Source organism: Peromyscus maniculatus, chromosome 21 (assembly GCF_049852395.1).
Source record: "Peromyscus maniculatus bairdii isolate BWxNUB_F1_BW_parent chromosome 21, HU_Pman_BW_mat_3.1, whole genome shotgun sequence".
NCBI lineage: Eukaryota > Metazoa > Chordata > Mammalia > Rodentia > Cricetidae > Peromyscus > Peromyscus maniculatus.
Genome location: NC_134872.1, coordinates 29,012,200 through 29,037,943, shown reverse-complemented (window position 1 = coordinate 29,037,943; position 25,744 = coordinate 29,012,200). Strand labels below are relative to the sequence as shown.

General features: G+C 45.9%; 1 protein-coding gene across 1 annotated transcript; it reads right to left on the bottom strand.

The window, feature by feature from the left end:
• Positions 1 to 42: 42 nt before the first annotated feature.
• Positions 43 to 20,150, bottom strand: Oit3 (oncoprotein induced transcript 3). The gene is made up of 9 exons (XM_006997117.4): positions 19,835 to 20,150; positions 16,748 to 17,122; positions 15,914 to 16,021; positions 11,318 to 11,440; positions 7,951 to 8,073; positions 6,494 to 6,654; positions 4,617 to 5,032; positions 2,186 to 2,285; positions 43 to 882 (listed from the first exon to the last, which is right to left on the bottom strand). Exons 1-9 carry the CDS (start codon positions 19,893 to 19,895, stop codon positions 709 to 711), a joined length of 1,641 nt encoding a protein of 546 aa, XP_006997179.2. The 5' UTR covers positions 19,896 to 20,150; the 3' UTR covers positions 43 to 708.
• Positions 20,151 to 25,744: the final 5,594 nt, after the last annotated feature.

The following is a 25,744-nucleotide window of genomic DNA, read 5'->3' as shown; positions in this document are numbered from 1 at the left end:
GCTTATAGTTCATTCCAGCCATTGAACCACTTACATGCATGCTGGCAATTTTTTAAATTGTTTTATTTTATTTCATATGTATGAGGGTTTTGCTTGCATGTATGTCTACACACCACATGCACGTCTGGTGCCTGAGGAGGTCAGAAGAGGCCATCGGATCCCCTGGAACTGGAGTTACAGACAGTTGTGAGCCACCATGTGGGTGCTGGGAATCGAACCCAGGTCCTCTGCAAGAGCAGCCAATGTTCTTAAGCATCTTATGAATTTGTTTTTATTGATAAACTTTCAACTCTCCTATAAATATTCCGTATTGGGGTTGGAATTTCAGGACATAATTATTATATATTTAGGAGATCATGAGTTATAGTTTTAGTAATATATCTTTTTAGGTTTTTAAATTAGAATTCTATTCCCAGCACCTCATTTTACCATAAATGAGGTATTTTATTGTAAGAAAGAAATAGAGAACATGAGGAAGCTGTCCTTCCATGGGGACAACATAGTTCTTCAAACCCAGAAACTGAAGACCACCTAGGTCACGGGTCAGTAGTGACAAAAGCCAGGGACAAAACCAGCTAATCAATCCTTTCACGTGGTAGGAGGGACTGTCTAGACTCACAGTCTATGGTTTAAAGAAGCCAGGTGTTCTGGGAGGTTCTCTGCTGTGCTCAGAGGACCTAGGAAGACATTCCAGAGAGGAGGGAGGGACTAGTCCTCCCAGTCAATGGTGATGGGGCCGCCCGTCAGTGTCTGGCTCCGCAGCCCAGCAGAGTCCTCGTCTTCCCCCGCCTCACGACGCACTCGCCGGTGGCATCCCTGGGCACAGCGGGAGCGTTCATCCAGAACCCCACAAACAAGGACACGGCAGTGAAGAAATACCTCCTGGAAGGAAGGTAATGATGGAAAAGCTGGGGTGCCAACTGTCACGGTAGGTGACGGCTGAGAGCCACACACAGTACCACATGTTCCCCAAGTGCCACCTTGGCCGTGGCAGCAACAACTTGAGGTGGCAGTGACAGTCTTGTATTTATGGACAGGAAAGTGAGACTTAGGAAAAGGAAGTTGTCCAGTCTACAAGTTGAGAAATGTGGCCAAGTTGGGAGGGAGCCACGTGGGTGACCTCAGAACCTAGGCCCACAGCTTTGGCATGTCGAAGAGGCCTTAGGGAAGCATGTCTCCTGACGTTAACATGTCAGTTCCTGGGCTGGAGTAACACTGGGGTCAAGGACTTCTGTGGTAAAGGAGGGAGTCCTTTCCAGAAGGATCTGCCTAGGGCAGGTTCAGCTGCTGAGCTGGAGTTCTGGGACAACAAAACGGCTTGAAAGGACCCTTAGTGGCTATGTGGAAAAGAATACTGCTCTGTGTGCTTCGTTTGGGCTGTGTTTCAACACTGGTAACAGCAGCAAAAGCTCCATCTGGTCAACCCCAGCCTCCGGGGACAGCCAGCTCCTTGTCCTCTTGACCCATACATACACATGCTCTTACGACACTTTCTTCATGCCCGCTTTTCTCATGTTCATAATTTTAAAAACTGCTTAATTTTGTACTATATAGATTCAGTGTAGCCCCCCGGTTATGATTCTTTGGGGGCCTCTTTCCCCCTCTTATGACCATGTTCTATAAACATACCCAGCAAACTGTTTTGTTTTTGTGACATTGCTAAAAGTGTATTTAGACAAAGTCATATGCTGAGTTAATGATCATGGCATACTAGCAGGTAACTTACTTCAAAAAAAAATTCAGTTTATACTGTCGCTGTTCACTTCCTATGGCTTCGTAATTGGTTGTTTCCCACACATTCCATGGGGAACATTCCATATTATTGTGTCCTATGATTAGCATTGTGAGTTCTAGTCTCTTCCCAGCCCATTGCTGCCGTTCTGTGAGATTCCTGTCTAAATCATTTGTTGAACTGACAGTAACATTGGCTTTTCCCCCTTATCTGCCCACAAAGATTTCAAATTATGGTCTTAAAATATTCTCTGTGCACAGCCATTTTATGCAGGAGTTGGGTGGGGCAGGCAACTGTAACATGTCTGAGCATTAAGTTTCTCGATAGCCAGGTGAACTGTATTCCCCCAGAGGATAGCAGAAGCTAACCGCAGGCTCTTGGAATGTCAACACATCAAGACAATGAGAAGGAAGGCTCGGGCATGAGGCTGTGAGACAAAGGTGTTCAGCTTACCTTGTGATCTTTGCCCACAAACTTGAAGACAGGGACCTGGAAGTGCTTTGCTAGGTGATCCCGGGATGAGTACTGCTTCACTGAGTCATCGGAGACACAGCTGAAAGTGGGACAGATAGCATGTCAGACGTGATCCCCTCCACAGGGTAGGAAACAATCCCGGCTAAGGCATTTGGCCCAGGGAGAGGTAAAGTGGATGGAGCGTGCTGGGCTGCATGCCATCCTTGGGAGAATAAAGGGTGAATGGCATCCCTTCCAGGCAAAGGCATCTTCAGACCTCATTAAGTAGGGCTAAGTACCATGTCTTCCCATCCTTCATCCATGGAGCCTCAGAGAGTACAGTACTTCTTGCTTGATTAAGGGTTTTATGTGTTAGAAGCACCAAAATGTGTTTCAGAGAGACCCTTGGCTACTAAGGTTGTCTTTCTATTGGTGATATATTGTTGGAATCTGGGTTAATACAGTTACCGGTGTGAGAAGGCTCTTCTTTAACTTAACACCCATTTCTTATAAGGAACACAAGCCCCGAGAGGGGGTACAAAGGGCAATGAGCCATCTGTGCATACACATTTAAGCTTCTCAGGTAACAACTGGCCTCAAATGGTTTCATTTCTCTTTTCCCAAATGTAACAGCAAGCTGCCCTTTCACAGTCCGTGGTCTTTGTCTTAGGTCAGTTTGACACATTGCTATGAGGTTCCTGTCATGGTCAGCTGGAGAAGGGACACATTAACTGACATGCTAAAGCTGTGGTTTTAGGTATTAGTGCACATTTTCTCCTGAGAAGCCAAGACTACTTTTGTGTGATTTGTCCCATTTTGTATCTTTGTGCATGTGTGCATGTACATGAGTGCTCACACAGAGAGAGAGAGATTTTTCTCTCTTGTATGTACTAAGGATCAAGGGGGAAACAGTACAGCTTCTTTGAGCTATCTAACAGAAGGTAACAGTCCTTCACCTGGAGTCCAAATAGCATGTAGATAAGCAGATTTCCCCAGCATTGAGACAGTAGGTGACTCATCCCCAGCGAGTGTAAAAGCATCTGCCTCTAAGCTGATCTCAATGCACCAAGGACTCCGAACCCACTATTCAAGGCACTGAGAGCAGCCTGAGAAGGAGCTGTGGTGAGAGGAAAACTAGAAGCTGAAGCAGACTAGAAACTTCCAGGGGAACTGGGCCAATAAGGGAAGGGAAGAACCGGAGAAATGTTGTGGGGCACACACTCGACCCTTCTCCCATTCAGTAGGCTGCAGTTCCTGACCACTGGAGATGTGTCCCAGCGGCCATTTAGGCCAAGGAAGAACAAAACCTTGATAGGAATTTGGGGAGCAGTTAGATTTTTATTGATACCACCACATACCTACAAACCCCAACCTTTCAGTGACGCCACCGAAATCTCAATATTTATTCCCCAGAATCAACCAAGAATTTCTTCTCTTTGCAACACTACCAACTTCATTTCTTACTTTTATTTTTGTGTGTATGTATGTGTGATGTATGTTCATGTTCAAATGGGTGTATGCATGTGTCCATGTGGGTACACACGTGTGCATGTGTGGAGGTGAGAGGTCAATGTCAGGTGTTTTTCTCAGTCTCTCTCCACCTTAATCATTGAGGCAGAATCTCTCACCCTGGAGCTCATAGATTAGGTAGACAGGGTCTGTCACTGAGCCTGGGGCTCATAGATTAGGTAGACAGGGTCTGTCATGGAGCCTGGAACTCATAGATTAGGTAGACAGGGTCTGTCACTGAGCCTGGGGCTCATAGATTAGGTAGACAGGGTCTGTCATGGAGCCTGGAACTCATAAATTAGGTAGACAGGGTCTGTCACAGAGCCTGGAACTCATAGATTAGGTAGACAGGGTCTGTCACAGAGCCTGGAACTCATAGATTAGGTAGACTGTTTAACCCAGGTGCAGTGGACTTCTGGGTTCTGGGGATCTGGTCCTCATCCTTGTGACAGGCTCTTCATGCACTGAGCCATTTTCCCAGTTCCCACGATCAAACTTCACGAAAGTGGAGTCTACGTTACTGGCTCAGTGTCTCCAACAGCCCTCCTTCTCCCTGACTTCTGGTCCCTCTGAGCAAGTTAGCCCATCCTTGTCACACTTCCTTTACCTGTAGTTCTGACTTTGTTCTTGAGACTACCACACATTTCTAGTGGCCCCATTGAACTTCTTCCTAGGCATTCCGTAGGCATTTCAAGTATAAAATTATTCACTCTGTTTTATGATCAAATTCAGTTGTATCTCAAATCTGCTTATTAAAAATTATGTAATAATTTTAAAAATAGAATAATTGCAATTAAATTTTTATCATTTGTTATTAGTAAATATAGTTATTTATTATGAAAATATAATATATAATATCACACACACACACACACACACACACACACACACACACACACACACAGAGCGAGGCAGTGCTCACCCATCCTGGATCAGGTAGTACTTGAGTATCTCATCCATCTTGGCAGTGGGCGTGGCGAAGCAGCTCTCCACCAGGCTCTCCAGGCCGCTCACGTGCACCAGGGGCTCAATGCCGAAGTAGAGTGAGTCGCGAAGCTTGAGTGTGGGCAGAGTCTCCCTGTACGGCTCCTCGAACTCGTGGTCCTTGAATATCTCCAGCGTGAAGGGGAAGATGCCGTGGTTTCGGCTCCTGATTTCCAGAGGCGCATTGCGCAGGTTGGGCACGTATCCTTCAGAGATAGTGTACAGTCGTGGAAACTCACAGGTCACAGGGATCAGCAGTTCGCTGGTCCGAATGATGATGTCCCCGCTGCTCCCAGGGGTCTGCTTGGGCAGACCTGTCACGAGGTTGCTGGCCACGATTTTGTCATTCACCACCTGTGCCGGTAAGACAGTCAGACTAAGCCAGCATGCTGGCTACTTCTTGGTTGGCCCAGGCATCCCTCCGGGGCATTAGGCATGAAAACTGATCTAGGGAGATAGCCAGCAAATCCCAAGCTCTGGCATCCAGAAGAGGACAGCACCACATGCTCTCTCGGCAGGAATTCCAGACTTAGGATTTCACTGTTTCTAAGTATCCCTGGCTTCATCCCGAATCTGCACCCACACTGGTGCTGAGGATTTTCAGCTGTTTTCCCTGGGAGTGGTACTGCCAGTTACGGGCTATTCTATCAGGTTATCCACAGAAACAATCCACACAGCTTGCCTCAGTGGGGAACCCCTGTTCCTCAGTAGCTACCTTGAATCTCACCCGCAGCGATCAGCCCTCTGACTCACTTCTCAGGACTCATAAATGATCACTAAGGCCTCTGCACTGACCTGTAAGCAGTCCTCTGTACATGATCCATCTTGCACACTGCCGGATCACAGGCCCCAGCTGAATCCCGTTTTTTGTGGACTCAAACCTGCGATTTCTCCCTACCACACAAGCCAGGCCTTCGGAAGCAATCTCTACCCCATGTCCTTTTCTGGTGAGGATTCCTTGCAGGGGAGGCTGCAAGGAATTTTCCCTAGCATGGACCTGGAGAATCCCTTAAGATTCTGCTCCTGTGTTTCCCATCAAAAGGTTCTTTGCCTCTTTGCTTGTGGGAGCTACACACACTTCTACCCACATCTAGGCCAGACATCCTTTTCATGGACTCCTGGAGTCTCTGTCATGTGTCAGACAGCCCAGCCCTTATTTACATTTTTTTTTTTTGTTTGTTTGTTTGTTTTCGAGACAGGGTTTCTCTGTGTAGCTTTGCGCCTTTCCTGGAACTCTCTTTGGAGACCAGGCTGGCCTCGAACTCACAGAGATCCGCCTGCCTCTGCCTCCCGAGTGCTGGGATTATAGACGAGTGCCACCACCGCCCGGCTCCCTTATTTATATTTTATGTGTTGACATCTCAGTACTGCGGTGAGCTTCCTAACAGGGAGGAATCCTCTGAGTTTCCAGTATGAGGGAGTGAGCATGTTTTGGAAAAAAAACAAAAACAAACCATAAACCTTTTAACCTCAGCCTGTCACAAATGAACCACCAGCCCTTTGGTCCCTATCATCCCCAATCTCCAAATAATTGGCCACAGAGGGTGGATCCTGCCTCTTGGTACCACTGGAGCTGATGTAGGAAAACACCTTGCATACAGGTTGCTCAGGGCTGTGTAAGAACAGGGATGGCTGAGTTATTCCATTCCATACCTCACGGTTCCAGGACCATGGTGCAGGGCAGAGGATGTTTGGAGCTCAGTTCTTTTGTGGGAACCTATCTCATTGACACAAGCCACACTTTACGCCCTCTGTCAACTGCCTTCCCAAGTAGAGAACTTGGGTCATTCCCTAAGTGTCCCCTGGGGAACCTACATCAACCACTGTGCCGCAGGTCTTGAGGGAGAAGACGATGTTGACGTGGGTGCCATTGGACACTCCTCGGCAGGAGTTGTTGGTCAGGAAGAGCTCCAGGCCACCAACCAGCTCCCTGGGGACACTCACTTCAATGGCGTTGGACTTGCACAACACGGGGACTGTGAGAGAGAGGGGATTCTGTTAGAACACGAAACCTGGCTTGGGGGGAAGGCTTCTAGGGGAGTACTTTCTCCATCACACAACCTGCACTTTCTGTTCCTTCCTCCAGGAAAGGGCTTGAAGCAAATTGATGAACACAATTGGGATCACTAGCTCCCAAGATTATGGTTAATGATGCTCCTCAAATCACATGTTCCTTTTAGCAGGAAATAGTGTGATTAAGCTTCATCTCAACAAACGCCTGTTCAAAGTGTGGCTGGCGTGGTTCCATGGAGTGAGACACCCCAAGGATGAACTTTAATGCCAACCCAGGAAAGGCACTGCTGACATGGGTCTAAACGGCACAACAGACCTGCTGTGTCTTGACCATTAATTGCTGCTCCATTAAACAGGTGATCAACAGTGTTCCTGCACTCTGGAAGCCTTCCAAATTGTCCTTGAGCGACTCAATAAACGGCAAACTCTGACTATAAATTCCACTTTAATGTAATAATAAAAAGAGTTTGCTCTTCTGTAGCATCCCTGCCCTCATGTCCTGTGACCCTGCAAAAACCCTGAAGGAGACTCGGTCCTTCTCCTCCCCCCCCCACTCCCTGCCCACCCCCACCTGTGAGCACACAGCTCAGCCGTGAGACCCATGAAGAAATCAGAAACGGGAGCTTGGTCAGTGTTTGCTGGCTGCTGGAATTATTATCCCAGACACCAAGAACTAGAACACAGTTCTCAGAACATATCAGTGGGGGAAGAATCCATTATTCATCATCATTCAAGCTAGTTTGGGCCCATGAAACTGTTGAATAAGGACTGGGTCAATACTTCCTAAGTGAGCAGTAATTGTACCGTTGGCTATAGAAATCAGAGCACTCAGAGGCAAGCAGCAAAGGAAAGTTAGCTTTTTTTTTTTTTTGACTTAAAAAAAGAGAGAGAGACTTTCTTTCACTCCTGTCTGTTTTTCAGACAAGGTCTCACTGTGCAGTTCAGGTTGGCCTCGCTCTCAGGCAGGGCTCTGGTCTCCACCCCCCAAGTGCTGAATTTACAGATATGGCCGTCCCACCCTGCAGGGGTGTTCTGAATGATTCCGGAATGGTGACTCAGGAACTCACAGTGCTCAGAGAGTCAGTGTTCTGAAAGATAAGAATCTGACAGTCTTGGAGGAGGGAGGGCAAAGGTCGAGTGGGGGAGGGTGTGTGGATCCACAGGGAGTCAAACCTTGCAGTCTGTACTTTAACTTTGACAAGGTCACGTTAATGAATTTACGGATATCTCATTGAGTAAGGCATAGAGGTCATGTCTACCTTGGCAGGTGTGGTTATCTTCAGACAGCACCAAGCCCCTGGGACACTCGCACTGGTAGCCCCTCTCAGAACCAACGCAAGAATGGCTGCAGCCGCCATTGTTATTGTGGCATCCTTCAATGTCTGCAGAGGGAACCAACAAAAAACAAAACAAAAAAACGAGTCACCATGAGACCCTCTGCTGCAGGAATCCTAGCGTTAATCACCAGACACGATTCTGGATCCATGGCAGAATGCCTGTGCTCTAATGTGGCAAGTGAAACACGAGGTAAACCCAGACAACACCCATTAAAGGCTGTGACCGCCAAGAGGGACCTGACCCTCCATCCACAGCAACACTTCCCAGGCGCTCCAGGCATTTTGTAGAGTGTCTCTCACTTTCTCCCATTTTTTTTTTTTTTTTTTTTTTTCGAGACAGGGTTTCTCTGTGTATCTTTGCGCCTTTCCTGGGACTCACTTGGTAGCCCAGGCTGGCCTCAAACTCCCAGAGATCCGCCTGGCTCTGCCTCCCGAGTGCTGGGATTAAAGGCGTGCGCCACCACCGCCCGGCTCTCCCATGTTTTTCTGTTGTTTTCCTCATGATTAGAGTGAGGTCATGAATATTTATGACCAAGACCCCAAAGCCATTTCTTAACTGTTGTACCATTTAATATATTCATATAAGTTAAAATGTTATAGACATATTGATGGATAAAAAGAGATTGAGTAAGGCCGAGCAGTGGTGGCACACGTCTTTAATCCCAGCACTTTGGAGGCAGAGGCGGGTTGGTCTACATATCAAGTTCCAGGCCAGCTGAGGGTACATAAAGAGAGCCTCTCTCTCAAAACAAAAATACCAACATTAGCATGTGGTTTCCTTTCTAATAGAAGGCTGGGGATCCTTCGATGCTGGGGATCACCGAGGTGCTCACCACGCTCAGTCAGCACCCTGCTGCTTCCACCTGCAAAATGACCTTTCTGAAGTCATTTTATTTCCCTAAATTGCAATTTCAATATTTGTAAGATGAAGGGGTAACCCTAACTGATCACACTGGGCATTTTCAGATCTAAAAATGCAAAATGAAAAATAGACCAAAAAATCTAAATTGCCTTGAAGGATTTCAGCCCCTGGGGATGATGGGGAGAAATGTTCAGAGTGGAAACACCTAGCAACAGAGATTGAGGATCATTTGCATTTCCCTCTTTACTTTTCTCTGTTTTCCTACTTATACCATAAACTATTCAAATTTACTTAAAAATTTAAAAGTATAATTAATTTTTAAAAAAGCCATAACCATTTAATAGCCACACTAAAGAAACAAATACATTTAGCCTTTCAAAAAAAGTTAAATGTTATAAATAGAAACAGTATTCCTAAAGTATTGCTCATATGGACACATAAAATTTTTATCATTTGCTAAATTTTTTCAGTTATGGTTATTAGGTTTTAAGGTTATATGAGTATTAACCATAATAGTCTCAATAAAGTGCTCATAAATAATTACAAATGTTCTTCAAGGAGTATTTTATTACTATTCACATATGCAAAAATTATTACACAAAATTATTAAGATTTAGGGAAGATTCCACACATTATCCTTATTCAATAAAATTTAAAATAATTTAGCCTTGTTATAAGGACAGCAATTTTGTGCTCCAGTTAACGTTCCCTGCATTAATAATGCAGACTTTGTTGGACACGACTCATAATTTTTCTCTTTGGAATGGTATTTTATTATCTTGAATGTGCCGAGAATACAACAAATTTTAATATAGAAATTACAGCTCTATTAATACACAAGTTCAATTCTCCTGAAGGACAAATCGTGTGTCCTCTGTAAATAATAACAACTATGCCATTACCTCTCCATGGTACTCTGCAGAGAACATTAGGGGAACTCAGATTTGTGAAAACAGATATAGTGTCCCTGTAGCTGTAACAAGCACATGACCTGAGTCCCACAAAACAGTGGCAGATTGCTGAATCATACCTAGTATCCCATAACTATGTGAAATGTATATCAATTAGGAAGTAAGAGGGTAATAATAGACAATTTCATTTCGACTCCTTGAAATACATCAATAAGTTTTTGGTTACTAAGCCATGTACACACAGCATCTCTGTTATTAAAAGTAGACAAGGGGGTTAGGGAGGTGGCTCAGTGGTTAAGAGCACTGGCCACTCTTCCGGAAGACCTGGGTTGGATTCCCAGCACCCACATGGCAGCTCACAGCCATCTGTAACTCTATTTTTTTTTTCCAAGACAGGGTTTCTTTGTGTAGCTTTGCGCCTTTCCTAGATCTCGCTCTGTAGGCCAGGCTGGCCTCAAACTCACAGAGATCCACCTGCCTCTGCCTTCCAAGTGCTGGGATTAAAGGCGTGCGCCACCACCGCCCGGCCATCTGTAACTCTAGTTACAGGTGATCTGACACACTTTCCTGGACTCTTTGAACACCAGATATGCACATGGTGCACAGACATCCATGCAGACAAAATACCCACACACATAAAAAGAAATGAATCTTTTTTTTAAAAAGGTAGATTATTTGGGGACAGGAGCGCTGGATCAGTGTTAAGAGCACTTGTTTTTCTGTTCCCAGCATCCACATGGTGGTTCATAACCGTCAGTAACTCCAGTTCCAGGAGATCCAATACCCTCTTCTGACCCCTGTGGACACCAGGCATGCATGTATGCTATACATACATGCAGGCAGGCAAAATACTCACATCCATAAAATAAAATAAAAGACTAAAAATTTTAAGTAAATAATCTTATCTCTAAAATATACGAATCTCCCCCAACACAAAGGAAAACATGACTCCGTGTAAAAGCAGTTTCTCAAATTTCTAAGACAATAAGAATCACCCATGGACGTTGTTAAAATTCTAAGTTCTGAGGCCCCATCCCAGCCTGCTGAAGCAGACTTCCCCATCCGGTGGGGGCTGGGTGGGAGGCCAGTCTCAGGCCCAGGAAAGTTGAGAGCTGCAGAGCATGCTCTGCTCCCCGCCACTCCTCTGGGAGCTTCTTGCCAGCAGCCTCAGGCACCTAGTAATGCATTATCTAGACACACAGTCACCTCAGCTTGACCCCACACCACTCAGTCCGAATCTGCACCTTAACAAGATCCTATGGGATTGGTGGGCACACTGAAGTCTGAGAAAAATGAGTATTACTCCATGTTAGTTTCCCCACAGCGTTCCACTTCTTGCAAAAACCCAGTCCTCTTCAGTCTTGAAGACGAAATCAATACTGAATTCTGCCCACAGCTTAAGCACGCCCGGTACCCACGAACCCCTTGTCACTTTCCTTCTGCTGACAAACTGTTATTCGCCTCTACCGCCAGGGCAGCTTCCCAAATGTTGCCTCCCCTCCTGACCCAGTCTTACCTTCACAAGTTTTCCCATCGCTCCTCAGCACGCGGCCCACCCCACACGCACAGCGGTGTGAGTTTTTGAGGTTGACGCAGATCTCGCTACAGCCACCATTGTTCTGCTCACATTCGTCTTCATCTGTAGAAGGGAAATCAAGTCACTGCCCCATAGCCGTCCCCAGCCCCTGGACCCAATCCCCACCTCTTCTCAGAAGCTGTTGGATACTCCTGTCCCCTGCTGTGAATCAGCATGGACACATCGACAGGCCTGGTCTCCCCAGCCAAGCTGTTTGTCCATCAGTAGTCGAGCAGAAGGTGCCTGAGTACCTGTGAGTTCCTATCCTTCAGGGTAGAACTATGGGGCTGGCAAGATGGCTCAGCCGATACAGGCACTTTTTGCTAACCTTGACAGCCTGAATTTGAGCAGGACACACACGGTGGAGGCTGAGAGCTGACATCCGGAGGTTGTCCTGTGACCTTCACATGCACAGCCTGGCACATGGGCATGCATGCACAATAAATACAGAAATGTAATAAGGTAAGGCTATTGGGAGGGATGAGGTTCCTTTTGTGTGCTGGGTAAACTTATTTGTTTTTATGAATTCCTCTTTCTCCAATGAGGTCATGAAAAATTGTTAAATGCAAGGTTATAAAATTATATTTTGTTTTAAATATAAAGGAGCTTACAGTGCAGAAGGAAATATCTAGCAAAATAGTGTGAGAGACAGTCTCTTCTGTTACTGCGTGACAAACCACCCTCAAAAGCTGACTTTAAAAATTGAAATTGTCTCAGCTGCGTGTGGTGGTGGCGCATACCGTTAACCCCAGCACTTGGGAGGCACAAACAGGTGGATCTCTGTGAGTTGGAGGCCAGACTTGTCTACATAGTGAGTTCTACAAAAACCAGGGCTACATAGTGATAGCCTGTCTCAAAAAAAAATTTCTTTTGAAATATTTTCATATTATATTTAAGAAATAGTTTCAGTCTATAAAACATCTGATGAGCTATGGATTTTTGTTGTAAAAAACATAAAATGGACAATAAATGTCTTTTCTCTCCTACAGAGGAAAGGAAGCTGAGAGTAAAGTGTGTCTTATTTCCTTGGAAGGAACCTGGATTCAGGATGTGAGCCAAGGGCTGGAGCTAAGATGCTCACAGTAGATCAGAACATGGTTTTGGGCCCAGGAAAGGAGATGAGCTGGGCGGAGCTCCACCTAACACCCAGAGCCCTGGAATAGGCCTCCCTCTTAGGGTTTGGGTATGGTTTAAGCAAGCCCTAAGGTTCACGTATTGGAAGTTTGGCCCCCAGTATGATGTGATGAAGTGGTGGGCAGGTCCTTAAGAGGCAAGGCCTAGTGGGGTGGTCGGGAACACTGCCATTGGAGGTGACTAATGTGGCTCTTGTGGGACCCCTGTTCTCGCCGCCTTCCTGTTTTTGCTTGTATTCCTGGTATACCATCTCCCACCAGGCCTTCCCTGGAGCTGAGTCAGTGTTGACAATGTACCACTGACCCTCCTTGAATTGTGAAGTAAGCTTCTTTTTCTGTATAACCTACCGAGTGTCAGCTAATTCATTATAGTTAACAAGAAGAACTAGTACATATTTCAACATAATTTAGAGTAGAACTCGGCTGCAGGTAGCAATTGTCAGCATTTAGGCGTCTGTACTGGCCTGCCCTCAGGGCCCTGACAGGATATACCTCAGCTGCAGACACTAAAAACACCTCCTGTGCTCATTCACTATGCTTCCTGTACGGGCCTTGTATACCTCCTTCTCTCTCTCTCTCTCTCTCTCTCTCTCTCTCTCTCTCTCTCTCTCTCTCTCTCTCTCTCCAGAGACCGGTCTCTGCCCCCTTCTCTGCCTCTCCTCTCCCCTTCCCTCAATAAACCTCCTACATGGGCCCTGTTGAATGGTGTGACTCCTTCCTGCCATTTTTAAACTACAACAGTAGTTAGGAGGCTCCCTGCTGGAGGCTCAAAGGGAGAGAGATCCACGTTCACACAGTGGAAACTCTGGGCCTGTGGACTGCAAGGTTGAAGCATGGATCTACACTTCCCACTCGGGATGGAGAATCTTGATCTGAGAAACTGATGTGCAGCCGGGCCTGAACTTCTACAGACACACTTGGAAAACTGCTCTGGAGTAGAGCATCCTCGGAGCAGGTGGGAAGGGTGGAGAGCCACAGGAAACCCCTGATGCTAGATGAGGGTTTGACGTAAAACACTGCAGACAGCTCACCATGAAAGAGGACAGGCAAGATAACTGGAGGCTTTGAACTGGTAGTAAAAGAATAATCCAGAAAACCATACACGATTTTTTTTAAACTAGAAGAAAATGGAAGAAATAAAAGGAACCAAAGAAATCACAACTGAAAAGAAGCCAACATGTATAGTTGGCAGAAGTAAAAACTACAGTAGATAAGATGAGAATCACATGTAGCCCAGGATGGCCCAGAATGCACCATGCAGAAGAGGCTGGTCTTGAATTCCTGGTCTTCCCTTTTCCACATTCCAAGGCTGGGATTCCAGCTGTGTACCACTAGGCCTGCCTAGAGCCTGATTGTAACTGGGCCCTGACCTCCTCTCCACTACCTGCACCAGGGAGGGTGGGAGGCCAGCAGCTTCCGGGCAGCAGGTGTGGCCACACCCATGCTAAGGCTTCCTCCTGGCCTCCTTACCCTCGGGACTGCTTTTTCTTTTGATTTTTATTTTTTAATGTGAGGAAGAAATTAACTTCTACTTATTTAGGCTACCGTTACACAGGGCTGCTATTTTTAGCCAGTGTAGGAATCTTGACCTCTAGCAATTCCATCTGCGTGTTTACACCCTAGAGAAAATGTTGCATATGGAGTGGGGAGTCGTTTGTATGCTAACTTTCGGTACAGATAGAATAATTCTGTATGGTACAGTGGGGGGCATCCACACAGCAATAATAAAACCTAGAGATGGGGTGGGAAGGAAACAGGCTGACGTTCAAGCATGCAGCCAACCCCAGGGGATGGCAGAGGATGGTGGAGTCCAGCAAGATGGCTTGGTTTGAACATCAAAATTCTATTTTCATCTTTTTTAAAAAAAGATTTATTTATTTATTATGTATATAATGTTCTGTCTGCATATATGTCTGCAGGCCAGAAGAGGGCACCAGATCTCAATGCAGATGGTTGTGAGCCCCCATGTGGTTGCTGGGAATTGAACTCAAGACCTCTGGAAGAACAGTCAGTGCTCTTAACCTCTGAGCCATCTCTCCAGCCCTCTATTTTCATTTAAAAAAAAATGGAAACAAATTTTAACTATAGTTACATCTGGGTACATGTGTATCTGCTTTGTGATTTTCTTACTCTCTCCCTTCTGCCTGAAAAAAAAAACTAATTAAAGAAATGATTAAAACTGTTAGGCTAGGTCAGTGGTTAAAAGCGCTTGGTGCCCACCCTGACCACCTAAGTTTGATCCTGGGACCAGCTGGATGGAAAGAGAGACCCATCTCTGGAAAGTTGTCCTTGACCTACAGATAGACACAGTAAATGAGTGGAACAAAAGTCTAAAATTGTTTCATTTACATGAAAACCAGCATATATACACAGTAAATAAATGGAACAAAAATTTAAAACTGTTTCATTTATGCAAAAACTAAACATAAACTAAAATTGACCTGTGTACATAAACCAGAAGTCTGCCTACCGTCATCTTGCTGAAGCTGTTGGCACTTAATAGGAACTTGGGGCTTTTAATAGGCAAAGATGTCCAAGCAATAAACAGTGTCAGGAAGAGATAGGTGTGATGGCATGCCATCTTTATTACAAAAAGAAAAAGCCAATAAATAAAAATATATTTGCACTGCTGGGCGGTGGTGGCGCATACCTTTAATCCCAGCACTTGGGAGGCAGAGGCAGGTAGATCTCTGAGTTTGAAGCCAGCGTGGTCTACAGACTGAGTTCCAGGACAGCTAAGACCACACGAAGAAAGTCTGTCTTGAAAAACCAATGTTTGAATTTTTATATTTACCTAAAGGAAATATGCATAAGAAAATAATACATGTTTTTGGAACCTACTTTGAAATGACTTTATAACACATTTCAATTTGAATGTCAAATCTTCCTTTTTTTTTTTTTTTTTTTTTTGAGACAGTCTTGTCTATGTAGCTCAGGGTGGTCTTGAACTCACCATTTTCCTGCCTCAGCCTCCTCAGCGCTAGAGTTACAGGAATGCACCACACCTTAATAGATGCCAATTTTTCAGCAGATACATTTAATTTGTACTTACAGTTAATAAAAACAGACAAAATTTAGTCATTCAAGTTATCCCAGGCATTTTTCGTTTGCCAATGGCTGAATCAAAAGTCAGTTTTTATATTAAAACGTAGTAAAATTAAGATTCAGATCCTCAGGCACGCTCCTTTCAATGGCTCCATAACCACAAGGGACCAGCGGCCACTAGAACCAGCAGTGTGATTCCAGACTGCCCTGATGACAGCATGAGCTTGTAACGCACTTTAGTTGTGACCGATGGTGACAAGCTCAGTTGTAAATGCTCAGACTAACTGGGCTGGCAGCAGGTCCCTGACTGGTCTCTTCGCTCCTGAGTGCTCATTTCCCCCTGGTGAGTAATTCTTACCAAAGCATGTCTGTCCATCTGGGCCCAGCGAGGTTCCCGGAGCGCATGCGCACTCGGTGGTGTCCAAGCAGCTGCCATGGCAGTCCTCGTCACAGATGTCATAAAAATCTATGGAAGAACAACGATTTCCTTCTGTGAGTGGGAGACTCAGGGGGCCCTCTCTTTTGAGTAGTCTCCTCTTCAGCCATGGCCTCCAAATTCCCAGAACTCTATCCTGACATTTCTCATGGTTCAGGGCTGCATCACCCAGTGGGGAGAGATCAGCTGCTCAGGGGGCAGCTTTGGACCTTTCAGATAACAGACTCCCAGCTCCAGAGTGGGAGTGGCCCACTGGTGGCCGGAGGACTTCAGCAAGTTAGAAACATCACTGCCTGTGAGCTAGGGACTAAGAGGGAGGTCATGCTTCACCGTGGAATCTCCAAAGTGAACACAGGAGCTGCAGATACCAGCTTCTGTGAGGCCCTGGGTTTGAGCTCTGCCATCAAGGATGTTTGCAAAGTCCCCGGATTTTGATGGCATTAGCGACAGAGAAATAAGCTGAAAGGTATTATCGATGTCCCATTGCCTCTTCCCATTGTCTATCATTTCTGAAAAGCAATGACAGTGAGCACCGTGTGGCTGTCTGGGCATCTGTCTGTCCACCTATTGATCATGGGTCAACAGGTAGGCAACAGAGGGCTCTTGGAAATCTATCACTTCTAATTCTATAATGCTTGAACGAACAAACACAAAACAAAGCTGGGTCACAATAACTTGGATTCAAATGGTGCTTTTTCTCTTTCACTCCCTCTGTGGCCTTGCTGGGGAAGGAAGAGAGCCCGGGAAGGAACTTACGGCCGCAGTAGACGTGGAAGCAGACGCTGGGCTTGGCCAGCCGATACACGTAGTAGCCTCCAGGGCAGGCCTTGACCTCCACCGTGGTGTTCCACAGACAGCAGTTCCCTTTGAAGCTGGCACAGGCCTGGCGTTGCACGATGCCATCACTTTCCAGCGGGTGGCTGCCATTGAGCCAGACAGGTGCGTGGGTCCCGCAGTGATTTTCTGGTATGCAGAAGGTGGGCATGGCATCTCCGGCCATACCCGTGAAGCGATACCACTCCCCATCCATATGGTTGTCGCAAAGGGGTTGGCTTTCAGACTCGTCGAACCGGTGGTCAGTGTTCCTCCAGGGCTCATTCAGGCTGACGTAAGCGGAACAAGGATCTAGGGCTGGGAGGGAGAGGGGTCTCAGAGACACCTGGTGGCGTTTCAGGTCACAAGGCCAACAGCTACATCCACCTCGGTCTTACATTTTGATTTTTCAAACAAAAAGTGGGTGTGTCATGTGTATATGTGGTGTATGTGTGTGTGTTGGGTGTAGCTAGATATCAATTTCAGGCATCCTTCCTTAGGAGCCATTCACTTTGCTTTCTTTAGACAGGGTCTCTCTCTGGCCTGGGGCCCATGGATTAGGCTAGGCTGTCCGGCGAGTGAGCCCCAGGAATCCCCGTCTCTGTCTCCTTAGTGCTGGGATTAAAAGTCTGTGCCATGCCTGGTAGTGTTCCAGCCTGAGCTTGGTGTGCAAGAGGCCCTGCATTCCAACCAGCACCAGAATGAATGAACAAAAGAATGAGAAAAATAAATCAATATACCAAGTGGATCAAGTGTAGGAGGAGTCAGGTATTTTGATATAAAGATAAGGACAGATGATTACGGAAAAGCATGTTGCAGGTGAGCTATCCAGTCACGGGAGAGACTGTGTTACGGTGGGTGCAGTTAGCTCCCCGTTTTGGGAAATTAAAAAAGAAAAGAAAGGAGAGAGGCCTTGAATGACTTTTGTGAAAACGACAGTCAGCATCTTGCATCCGTGTGAAGTTGGACCGAATAAAGAATGTGGAGAGCTCATTCCATGGAAAGGGAAAAGGTCCGAGGCACACAGCCGGCTGCTTTCAATACACAGCAGCCTGGCAAGTGGATGCGGGAAATAACTGGACAGTCTGGAGAAAGAAGTGATTAGGACATTGAACTTTCTGGAAACGACATTTGCAGAGCTGTAGGCGGTACAAGCAACCTTCTCTTCAAGTTCTGTGGTTCTTCCCAAAGTCTTTAAAGCATCCTTAATCTGTCCTGGCTGAGTGCTAGCTGGCAATTCAGTGTTCTCCAAAGAGGAGGAAATGTCCCCAAATTCCCTCACCTCTCCAAGGGAAAAATCTCCTCCTCTGCCCTGCTGGCTGTGGCTCTCTGGCCAAGCAAGGCTTCCAGAGCAATTCCACCAGGTGATTGTAAACCCATAGAGACATCCCACTCATCTGCTTGGCTCTAATTTGACAAGAAATGGTTAGTCGCCCAACCTTTAATGGCATCCACAGCAGCTCCTGTTATGACTCTTCCGTGATTTCTAAAGTTTTCCTTGAAGTTAAAGGTCGTTTCTTACACTGGTGAAGAGTTCAGTTGCCTTCCCGTGGTGGAGGAACGGCGGCATGAAGAAGAGAAACTGACCCGCCACCAGCTGCGCAATCCCACACAGGACGTCCCACGAACGCAGTCACTGGCTGTGTTCTAACAGTAAATGCTTCCGCACTCTTTGCAAGTGGTCATTCTGCGTCCACTCCCGTCTTTAGTCTCAATGTGGAGCCAAGAATGTGGTGTTCTACAAATGCCTCCTAACTAGCTCATGCAATCTCTGGGCTTGAAAGAGAACAGCCCCGTGTGTTCCCCTCAAAGCCCCCCTACCTGCTGGAAGGTTCGGTGGCTCGCCAGGACACTGGGAGCATCCTGGCTCCTGTACAAGGACCAACCACAGGACGCGAGCAGACACATCTGTGTCCCCATCTTATCATCCTGGGGGCTGGTATACCAGTGAGCACTACACTGTCCAGATCGTAGTCTCTGCAGCCCTCTACCTTTGCTGTGTCTGGAAGCTCCCCTCCCTTGATTCTTACATCCTCCCTCCCCTCCTTCCTTCCTTTCTTTCTTTCTTTGATTTTTCTTGATTTTTTGAGACAGGGTTTCTCTGTGTAGTTTTGGTGCCTGTCCTGGAACTCACTCCGTAGCCCAGGCTGGCCTCGAACTCACGGAGATCCGCCTGGCTCTGCCTCCCGAGTGCTGGGATTAAAGGCGTGTGCCACCACCACCCAGCTCTCCTCTCCTTTCTTGTGTTCCAGTCAGTGAGGCACGCTTGTATAGTATTAACTCAAGCCTAGAGTCATTCACCTTGTCTTGGTTTTTATCTACCTGGTTGCCTGTCCCAGGATCCCATCCAGAACATTGCCTTACATGTAGCTTTCACGTCTCCTCAGGGCTCAAACTTGTTTTTAATGTATATTCTTAAAGGTGACAGAGCATGGCCCAAGTTACCTCAGAGAGACAAATCTAGGCCAGTCACATACTGAGCTGCTCAGACGTGCCCAGAAGGATCCTCGCTGGCCAGTTTTCTGCCAAGCCTGAGAGAAACAGCGTAAGAATTGCTTGGTCTGTGCAAAGAGTCACTCATATTTTTAAAGGTCAAACTTAATAAACGTTTTATCCAGATCTTTACCCTTTCCAGGGACAGAACGTTCGGTCCCTTTTACTCATTAAGGAAAAGGCCCTACCCTCATGCCTAAAAGAAAAAAATTATTTCCATGCTTAAAGCTGAAAGCCTAAAGTGCTTACTCTAGAAAGAGATTAGAATTCCTTTTCACGCGTACTCCAAGCACTATTTAACTCATAGGAAGGGTTAGAGACAAAAGAGCTGTGGAATTTCAGGACACTCAGGCAGGAGGGTAAAGTAACAGGCAGCAAAAATTCTCACGGCCCATATCCTTGTAGGTTGAGGACTTTTTTACACAACCAGAGGGCCAGTATTTTAGGCCTCCTCATCTAGTTCCTACCATTCTGTATACAACATCAAACAGGAACAAAAAAAAGGTACACTGTATCCAATTCTTGACACAGACTCACCTATGGGCGACACCCGGGCCATGGTGGTGAGGAGGCAGGTGAGCAGCAGGAACAGGGGCATCTTTCTGAGCCAGCTGCCAGGAACAGAATGGAAAATCCTCTTAACGATACTTTTTCTTTGTTCTTTTTTTCAAGCACTTAGGGAAAAACATCCCCCTGGGCTCTTAGGAAGAAAATCCGCATCAGCGTTGGCTGGGACCTTACGGGGCAGCAGAGGCCGGTGAGCGGGACAAGGAGTCTGCTGCTCTGGCCTTGACTCCAGATAGAGGCCTGCTTTTCACCGTCAACAGTGCTATTGTACTGATAGATTTCTTTAGGGGTGGGGGGAACCCTCGCCATCCCTCATCCTCCTATTGTTTTTTTTTTTTCCCCCCGAAGAATTCCCTGTCACGGAGCCTTCGGTATCTTATCCAGAAGGGAACTCTTACGGAGGGACATCCCCTCATGTCAAAACCTTGTTTTGTGACTTCTAGGAACTTGGCTTCCTGACGCTGCCGCCATGGCATTGCGCAATCTCCTTCAGTGGGGACGGGGTAAGCCCCGTAGTCGGATGGGTTATTGGGGGAACTGTCACAGTCTGGTGGTCCAGGAGCTGACAAGATCGCACACCAGGTCTCGAGGGGCCTGAGAGGGGCCGGTGTTCTCGCCAAGAACTTTCTGGTTTGGTCTTCTTCTGGTCTCCGGTCTCAAAGTTTCCTAAATAGACAAACCTTCGCTCAGGCATTACCAAGCCCAGCAGTGGTACCATGATGCATTTCTTCCCCACACAGCAGAGCTGTTAGAGGTTACTGGTTTCACCAATTCTCACGCGAAAATCGGGGCAGGGACTTAGAATTAGGAACTACCATTAAATTAACAAAATCCTGGAAAGTTCAAAATTGCCTACAGCTTTACTTTTTTTTTCCCCCTCTGTCTCCCGACTGCTGGGATTAAAGTGTGTGCCACCACCACCCAGCTAGAGTTTTACTTTTGACCAAAGAGGGAAACTATGAGGACACACACACTACACATCACCAGGCCTGGTTACAGTAATTATAGATGTGGGGGCTTGAAGGCCCCTGGTAGTCTAGGCTGTGGGCTCTGAGAGCAACAAGTCCAATAAAAGGCAGGGCAAAGGGGAACATCAGAGGGGGTGGGCCAGAAGTTGTCAAAAGAGAGCCTTCATCTAGTGACCGAAAGAGGCAGATTCAGAGACCCATGGTCAAACATTGGGCTGACCTCGGGGAGTCCTGCTAAGGAGAAGGAGGAGGGATTGTAGGAGCCGGGGGGTTCAGGGACATCACAGGAAAACCCACAGAAATGGCTAGCCTGGCTCATGAGAACTCACAGAGTCTGAACCAACAACCAGGGAGCCTGCATGGGACTGACCTAGGCCCTCTACATACATGTGACAGTTGTGTAGCTTGGTCTATTTGTGGGACTCCCGGCAACGGGAGCAGGGGCTGTCCCTGGTGCTTTGGCTGGCTCTTGGGAACCCATTCCTCATGCTGGATTGCCTTGCCCAGCCTGAATACAGGGGGAGGCGCAGACTGATATGCCATGCTTTGCTGATGCCCAGGAGAGGTCTGCCCCTTTCTAAGCAAATAGAGGATTGGGGAAGGACAGAGGAAAGAAGAGGTGAGGAGTGGGGAGTGAGGGGCGGGGGCGCAGTCAGGATGTAAAATAAATAAATTTTTAAAAAGAATGATTTTAAACAGATCTGAGGAAAATAAATTTTCTTTCCCAATCCAACTTCTAACGCCCCAAAGCCAGAAGCTTTGGGTTAATCTTACTTTTTCCAAATTATTGTGGCTCCTTTCTTCTAAGGGCAACATTTCAAGAAACTATTAGTGCTTACTAAGGGCTGGGGGGTGCTAAGTACTAGATTGTGATAGTAAATACAAGCGGTCCCTGCAGGAGTTCCAGGTAAACAAGGAGTTGCGTGGACCTCAACTTGCAGTTTTAGTTACTTTCGCACCGTTAGGATTCAGGCAGTGTGGCCACTGGCTTCTTAAGCTGTGGTTTTATGGCAGTGATGGATGGCCGTGGGACTCTCACGGCAGGGCAACGCTGTTAACAGAAAAAAACAAGTCTCCCTGTTTCCTGTCCCTGAGAAGCCATTTGAGAGCTTCATGTGTGTTTCAAAAAAAAAACAAAGGACGTGTACATGAGATAAAGCCGGTTTGTTGCCAAGACTGATTGCTGGAGTCAAGGACTTTCACCGGATAGCCCTTTGGTTCTATAAACAAGAATTCCTGGGGCAGCAGGATTCTCTCTCTCTGTCTCTCTGTCTCTGTCTCTGTCTCTCTCTTTCTCACACACACACACCCTTGTGTTTCTCTCTTTTTATTCCCTTTTAGTTAGCCTGCCTTAAAAAAATGATTAAAAATTTTAAATATACACAAAAGTCAGAAGAACAATGCTGAATACCCAGCTGCAGAGCTCACTAACTTTTTATTAATTTTATTTTGTTCATATTCTACTTATGCATTCCTAAGATGGGGTCTTCCTTATTTATGTAACAATGCGGTTGTGATTACAGCTATGAAAAGTAGTAATAACTCGTCTGTATCTGATGCCCTGTCTATGTCTAACTTTCCTAATAGTTTCAAATGTTCATTTTTATTGCTAGTTTGAATCAGGATTCAACAAGAGTTTTACTATTGACTGCATTTCCCTGTGTCACTTAAATTTCCTTACATTGTCCTTCCTTCCTTCTTCCTCTTTGCTATTTGCTGAAAATGCCCAGTCATCTAACCATCAGATTATAGAATATCCCATATTTCAGATTTGATTGCTTCTTTATTGTATATCTTAGCCCCCCCCCCAACTCCCATAGCTAATGTTATTAGGATTTAAACCCCCATATTCCCTATTGACATGGAATTACCACACCTCAGCCAAGAGGAAGTAAACCAGATTGCTGTTCTGACACAGAGGGTGAGTACCTGAGCTGGGGTGATGGGTGAGATTGCCCCAGGGAAGAATACCCCAGGATGGAGGGTGGTGGGAAGTTAACATGAAATTTGTGGTTACAGGAAGGAGACTCTGCAAAGGCCAAGAAATTGGGGACGTGAGGAGGGAAATCCAAGAGCTGAGTCACAGGAGCCTAGAAGGCTGAAGGAGATGCCCTGTTTAGTGTGTGCCTCACTTATAAAGCATGTGCCAATGATATGCAAATGTGAATTTATAAAGCAGGCAATTTTACATTCAGTATGATCCCAAGGAGATAACCCAAACGGTGCTTTATGGAAGACACTGTATATGACTCATTTGGGAGAAGAAAGAAGTAAAGATTGGTGATACTGAAAAAAATCAATGGCATTTATATCATTCCCCTGTAAAGGTCAGGGGACATTGAAGAAGAGGGGCAGGAGGTCTATAAGAGCCAGAAGATGGGTCTAGAGGCTTCGAAATGCCATCTAGATTTGGCCCAACAATTCCAATCGTAAACTAACCACCATGGTTACCTGTACTGACCTGCACAAGACTGGCCCTGTCAACAATGTCACAGGCTGGGGAGGGGCTCATGAGATGCTATTACTTGCTGCTCAACTATTGGCTATTGATAGATTCTGGGAAAGGGGTAGTTGCTGTCTTCAACAGTCTACACACAGCTGAGTCCACCAAGCTCTGATGGGTGGCTCCATGGTCACACAGATGGCCCCTGGTTAAACTATTCAGTAGGTTACAAAATACATGTATAGACATGAATTAAGAAAAACAGTTGCAGCAGGGAGATGGGAGAGGGTTGGGGGTAAGTGGTCAGGACACATTGTGCACATGTGTGAAACTGTCCGTCAACACATTTAACTAATAAAAAAATGGGTGGAATTGGAGTGAAAGTGAGTCCCTAAACCTAAATAGTTTCCCTTTTCTGTGAAATCCTAGGTAGATTTGAAATCTAGCATCTTTATACCTGTATTTGAAAGCATCCATCTGCATGCTGAGCACCACATCCTGGCCACAGGATTTTTCACTGGCCCCAGGATTTCACACTGGCCCCAGGCTGCTCACCAGTTACATACTCACCCATCCTTCAGATGTTTCATTGTTGGACTTTGGGACTCACTGGAGTCACAGCACACGTGTGACTGAGCCACCGTCTCTTCATGTCCTTTCTCCAGAGCTACGGTTCACCTGGTCAACAGTCTCAACAGAATCGTCAGCCGTGCTTGTTAGACCCTGACTGCCAGCTGCACAGAGGTCTGAGAACTTGCACTTCTAGCAGTTTCTGTGAGGTGAAGATCATCTCTGAGGACCCTCTGTTAGTCTCAACTCCAAAAGCTCAAGTTCCCTCAGCCATCTGCATTGCCCCACTCAATGACAGATCAATGCCAACCACACTCTGGCTCTATCGGGAATTCACAACTTTATAACATAGCAAAGTACTCCTAACATAAATCTGCCACCAGAACAGTTAGTAAGTGTTTAGTTTGGGGGCCCTAAGTTTATTCTTTTGTGTAGCCATCACTATCGCCCATCTCCAGAACTTCATCTTCCCAGATGAAAATGCTTTAATGCCTCTTAAACAGTAGCTCCTCATTCTCCGATCTCCCCGGAAAATAACGCTTCTCTTTCTGTGAATTTGATTAGATGGTTCACACAAGTAGAATCATGAAGTGTTTTTCCTTTAATGATTTTTTATTTACCATATTATCATCAAAGTTTATCCATGTTATAGCATGTCAGAATTTCCATCTTTCGTGGCTGAGTAGCATCCCACATCCATTGTATTTACAGGCCACATCCATCCTTCTGTTTCTGGAACCTTGGCTGCCACTCTGAATAAATAGTAGTGTGCTGATGTGCACTTGCATTTCTTCCACTCTTGGCCAAGCTGAATAACCCTGTCACTGTTGAAGCCTCAAATTCTTTCTGACACATACCTAGAAGTGAAATTGCTGAATCATACAGTTATTCCGTTTGTTGCTGTCAATTAATATCTACCTCTTACTGGATAATTCACAAAGCACCGTGTAGTAGAGCTCATATATTATCTCACTCATTTCCCATGCAAACCCCACGAGGTAGATATTACACCCACATCTTACAGATATTACAGGCATTTCAGAAAGAATGACTACTTGCCAACTTCCCAAGAAGCCCAACCGTAACTTGCTCTTCATCTGTCTCAAATCCCCCCAAAGCAGAACAGAATGTTGCACACAGTGGTCCCACATTTTCACCCTTCCTTTATCCTTCACTTACCTCAGCTGTGTCTAGTAAGGCTCTGTAAGCTGCAGGGAGATGGACCATCACTCTGCAGGCTCTCTGAGCTCAGTCTTCACAGAGCGAACAGATACCATGTTGTTTTGTTTGTGTTTTTTGATGCACCTTTGACAATGGTGGTCCCCCATGATAATCTCCTATTGAGTTAGCAATCATAAATTTGATTCAATTTCTGAAAATAATGGCTATTTAATTTATTTTTTAACAGCTTTCTATGTAATCAAGGTAGAATGATATAAAAGTGATTTTTCCCCTCCCTGTTATCAAAAGGCGAGGATATCAGTTTCAATGCCGCTTTATACTGACTATAGAAATGACTTGACATCTTGGTGGCTCTGGAAAATTGGGACTACTATGTCCACTTACGTTAGGGAAGAATTAGTGACATACAGGTTTAAGAAGAAAGCTTAATTTGATGCTGCTACTTTTATAAAATCTACTTTTATTTATTTATTTATTTAATTTTTTTTTTTTGAGACAGAGCTTTATTCTGTAGCTTTGGCTGGTCTGGAACCTGCTGGTCTAGAACTCATAGAGACCCACCTGCCTCTGCCTCCTGAGTGAATGCCGGGATTAAATGTGTGTGCCACCACATCCAGCCTATATATATAATATAACTTTAGACAAAAATCTTCCCGGCTGCAATCACAGGAAAGTCAGTTTCTTTCTGATTTTGTTTTAAAGAACGAGATGCTGTGA

Coding starts and splice junctions, on each gene's coding strand:
- Oit3 (XM_006997117.4), bottom strand. CDS start 19,895: ATGCCCCTGTTCCTGCTGCTCACCTGCCTCCTCACCACCATGGCCCGG. Junction 11,441..15,913: donor AGATGGACAGACATGCTTTG/GTAAGAATTACT, acceptor TCCCTTCTACAG/ATGAAGACGAATGTGAGCAG. Junction 8,074..11,317: donor CGATGGGAAAACTTGTGAAG/GTAAGACTGGGT, acceptor TTCCCTCTGCAG/ACATTGAAGGATGCCACAAT.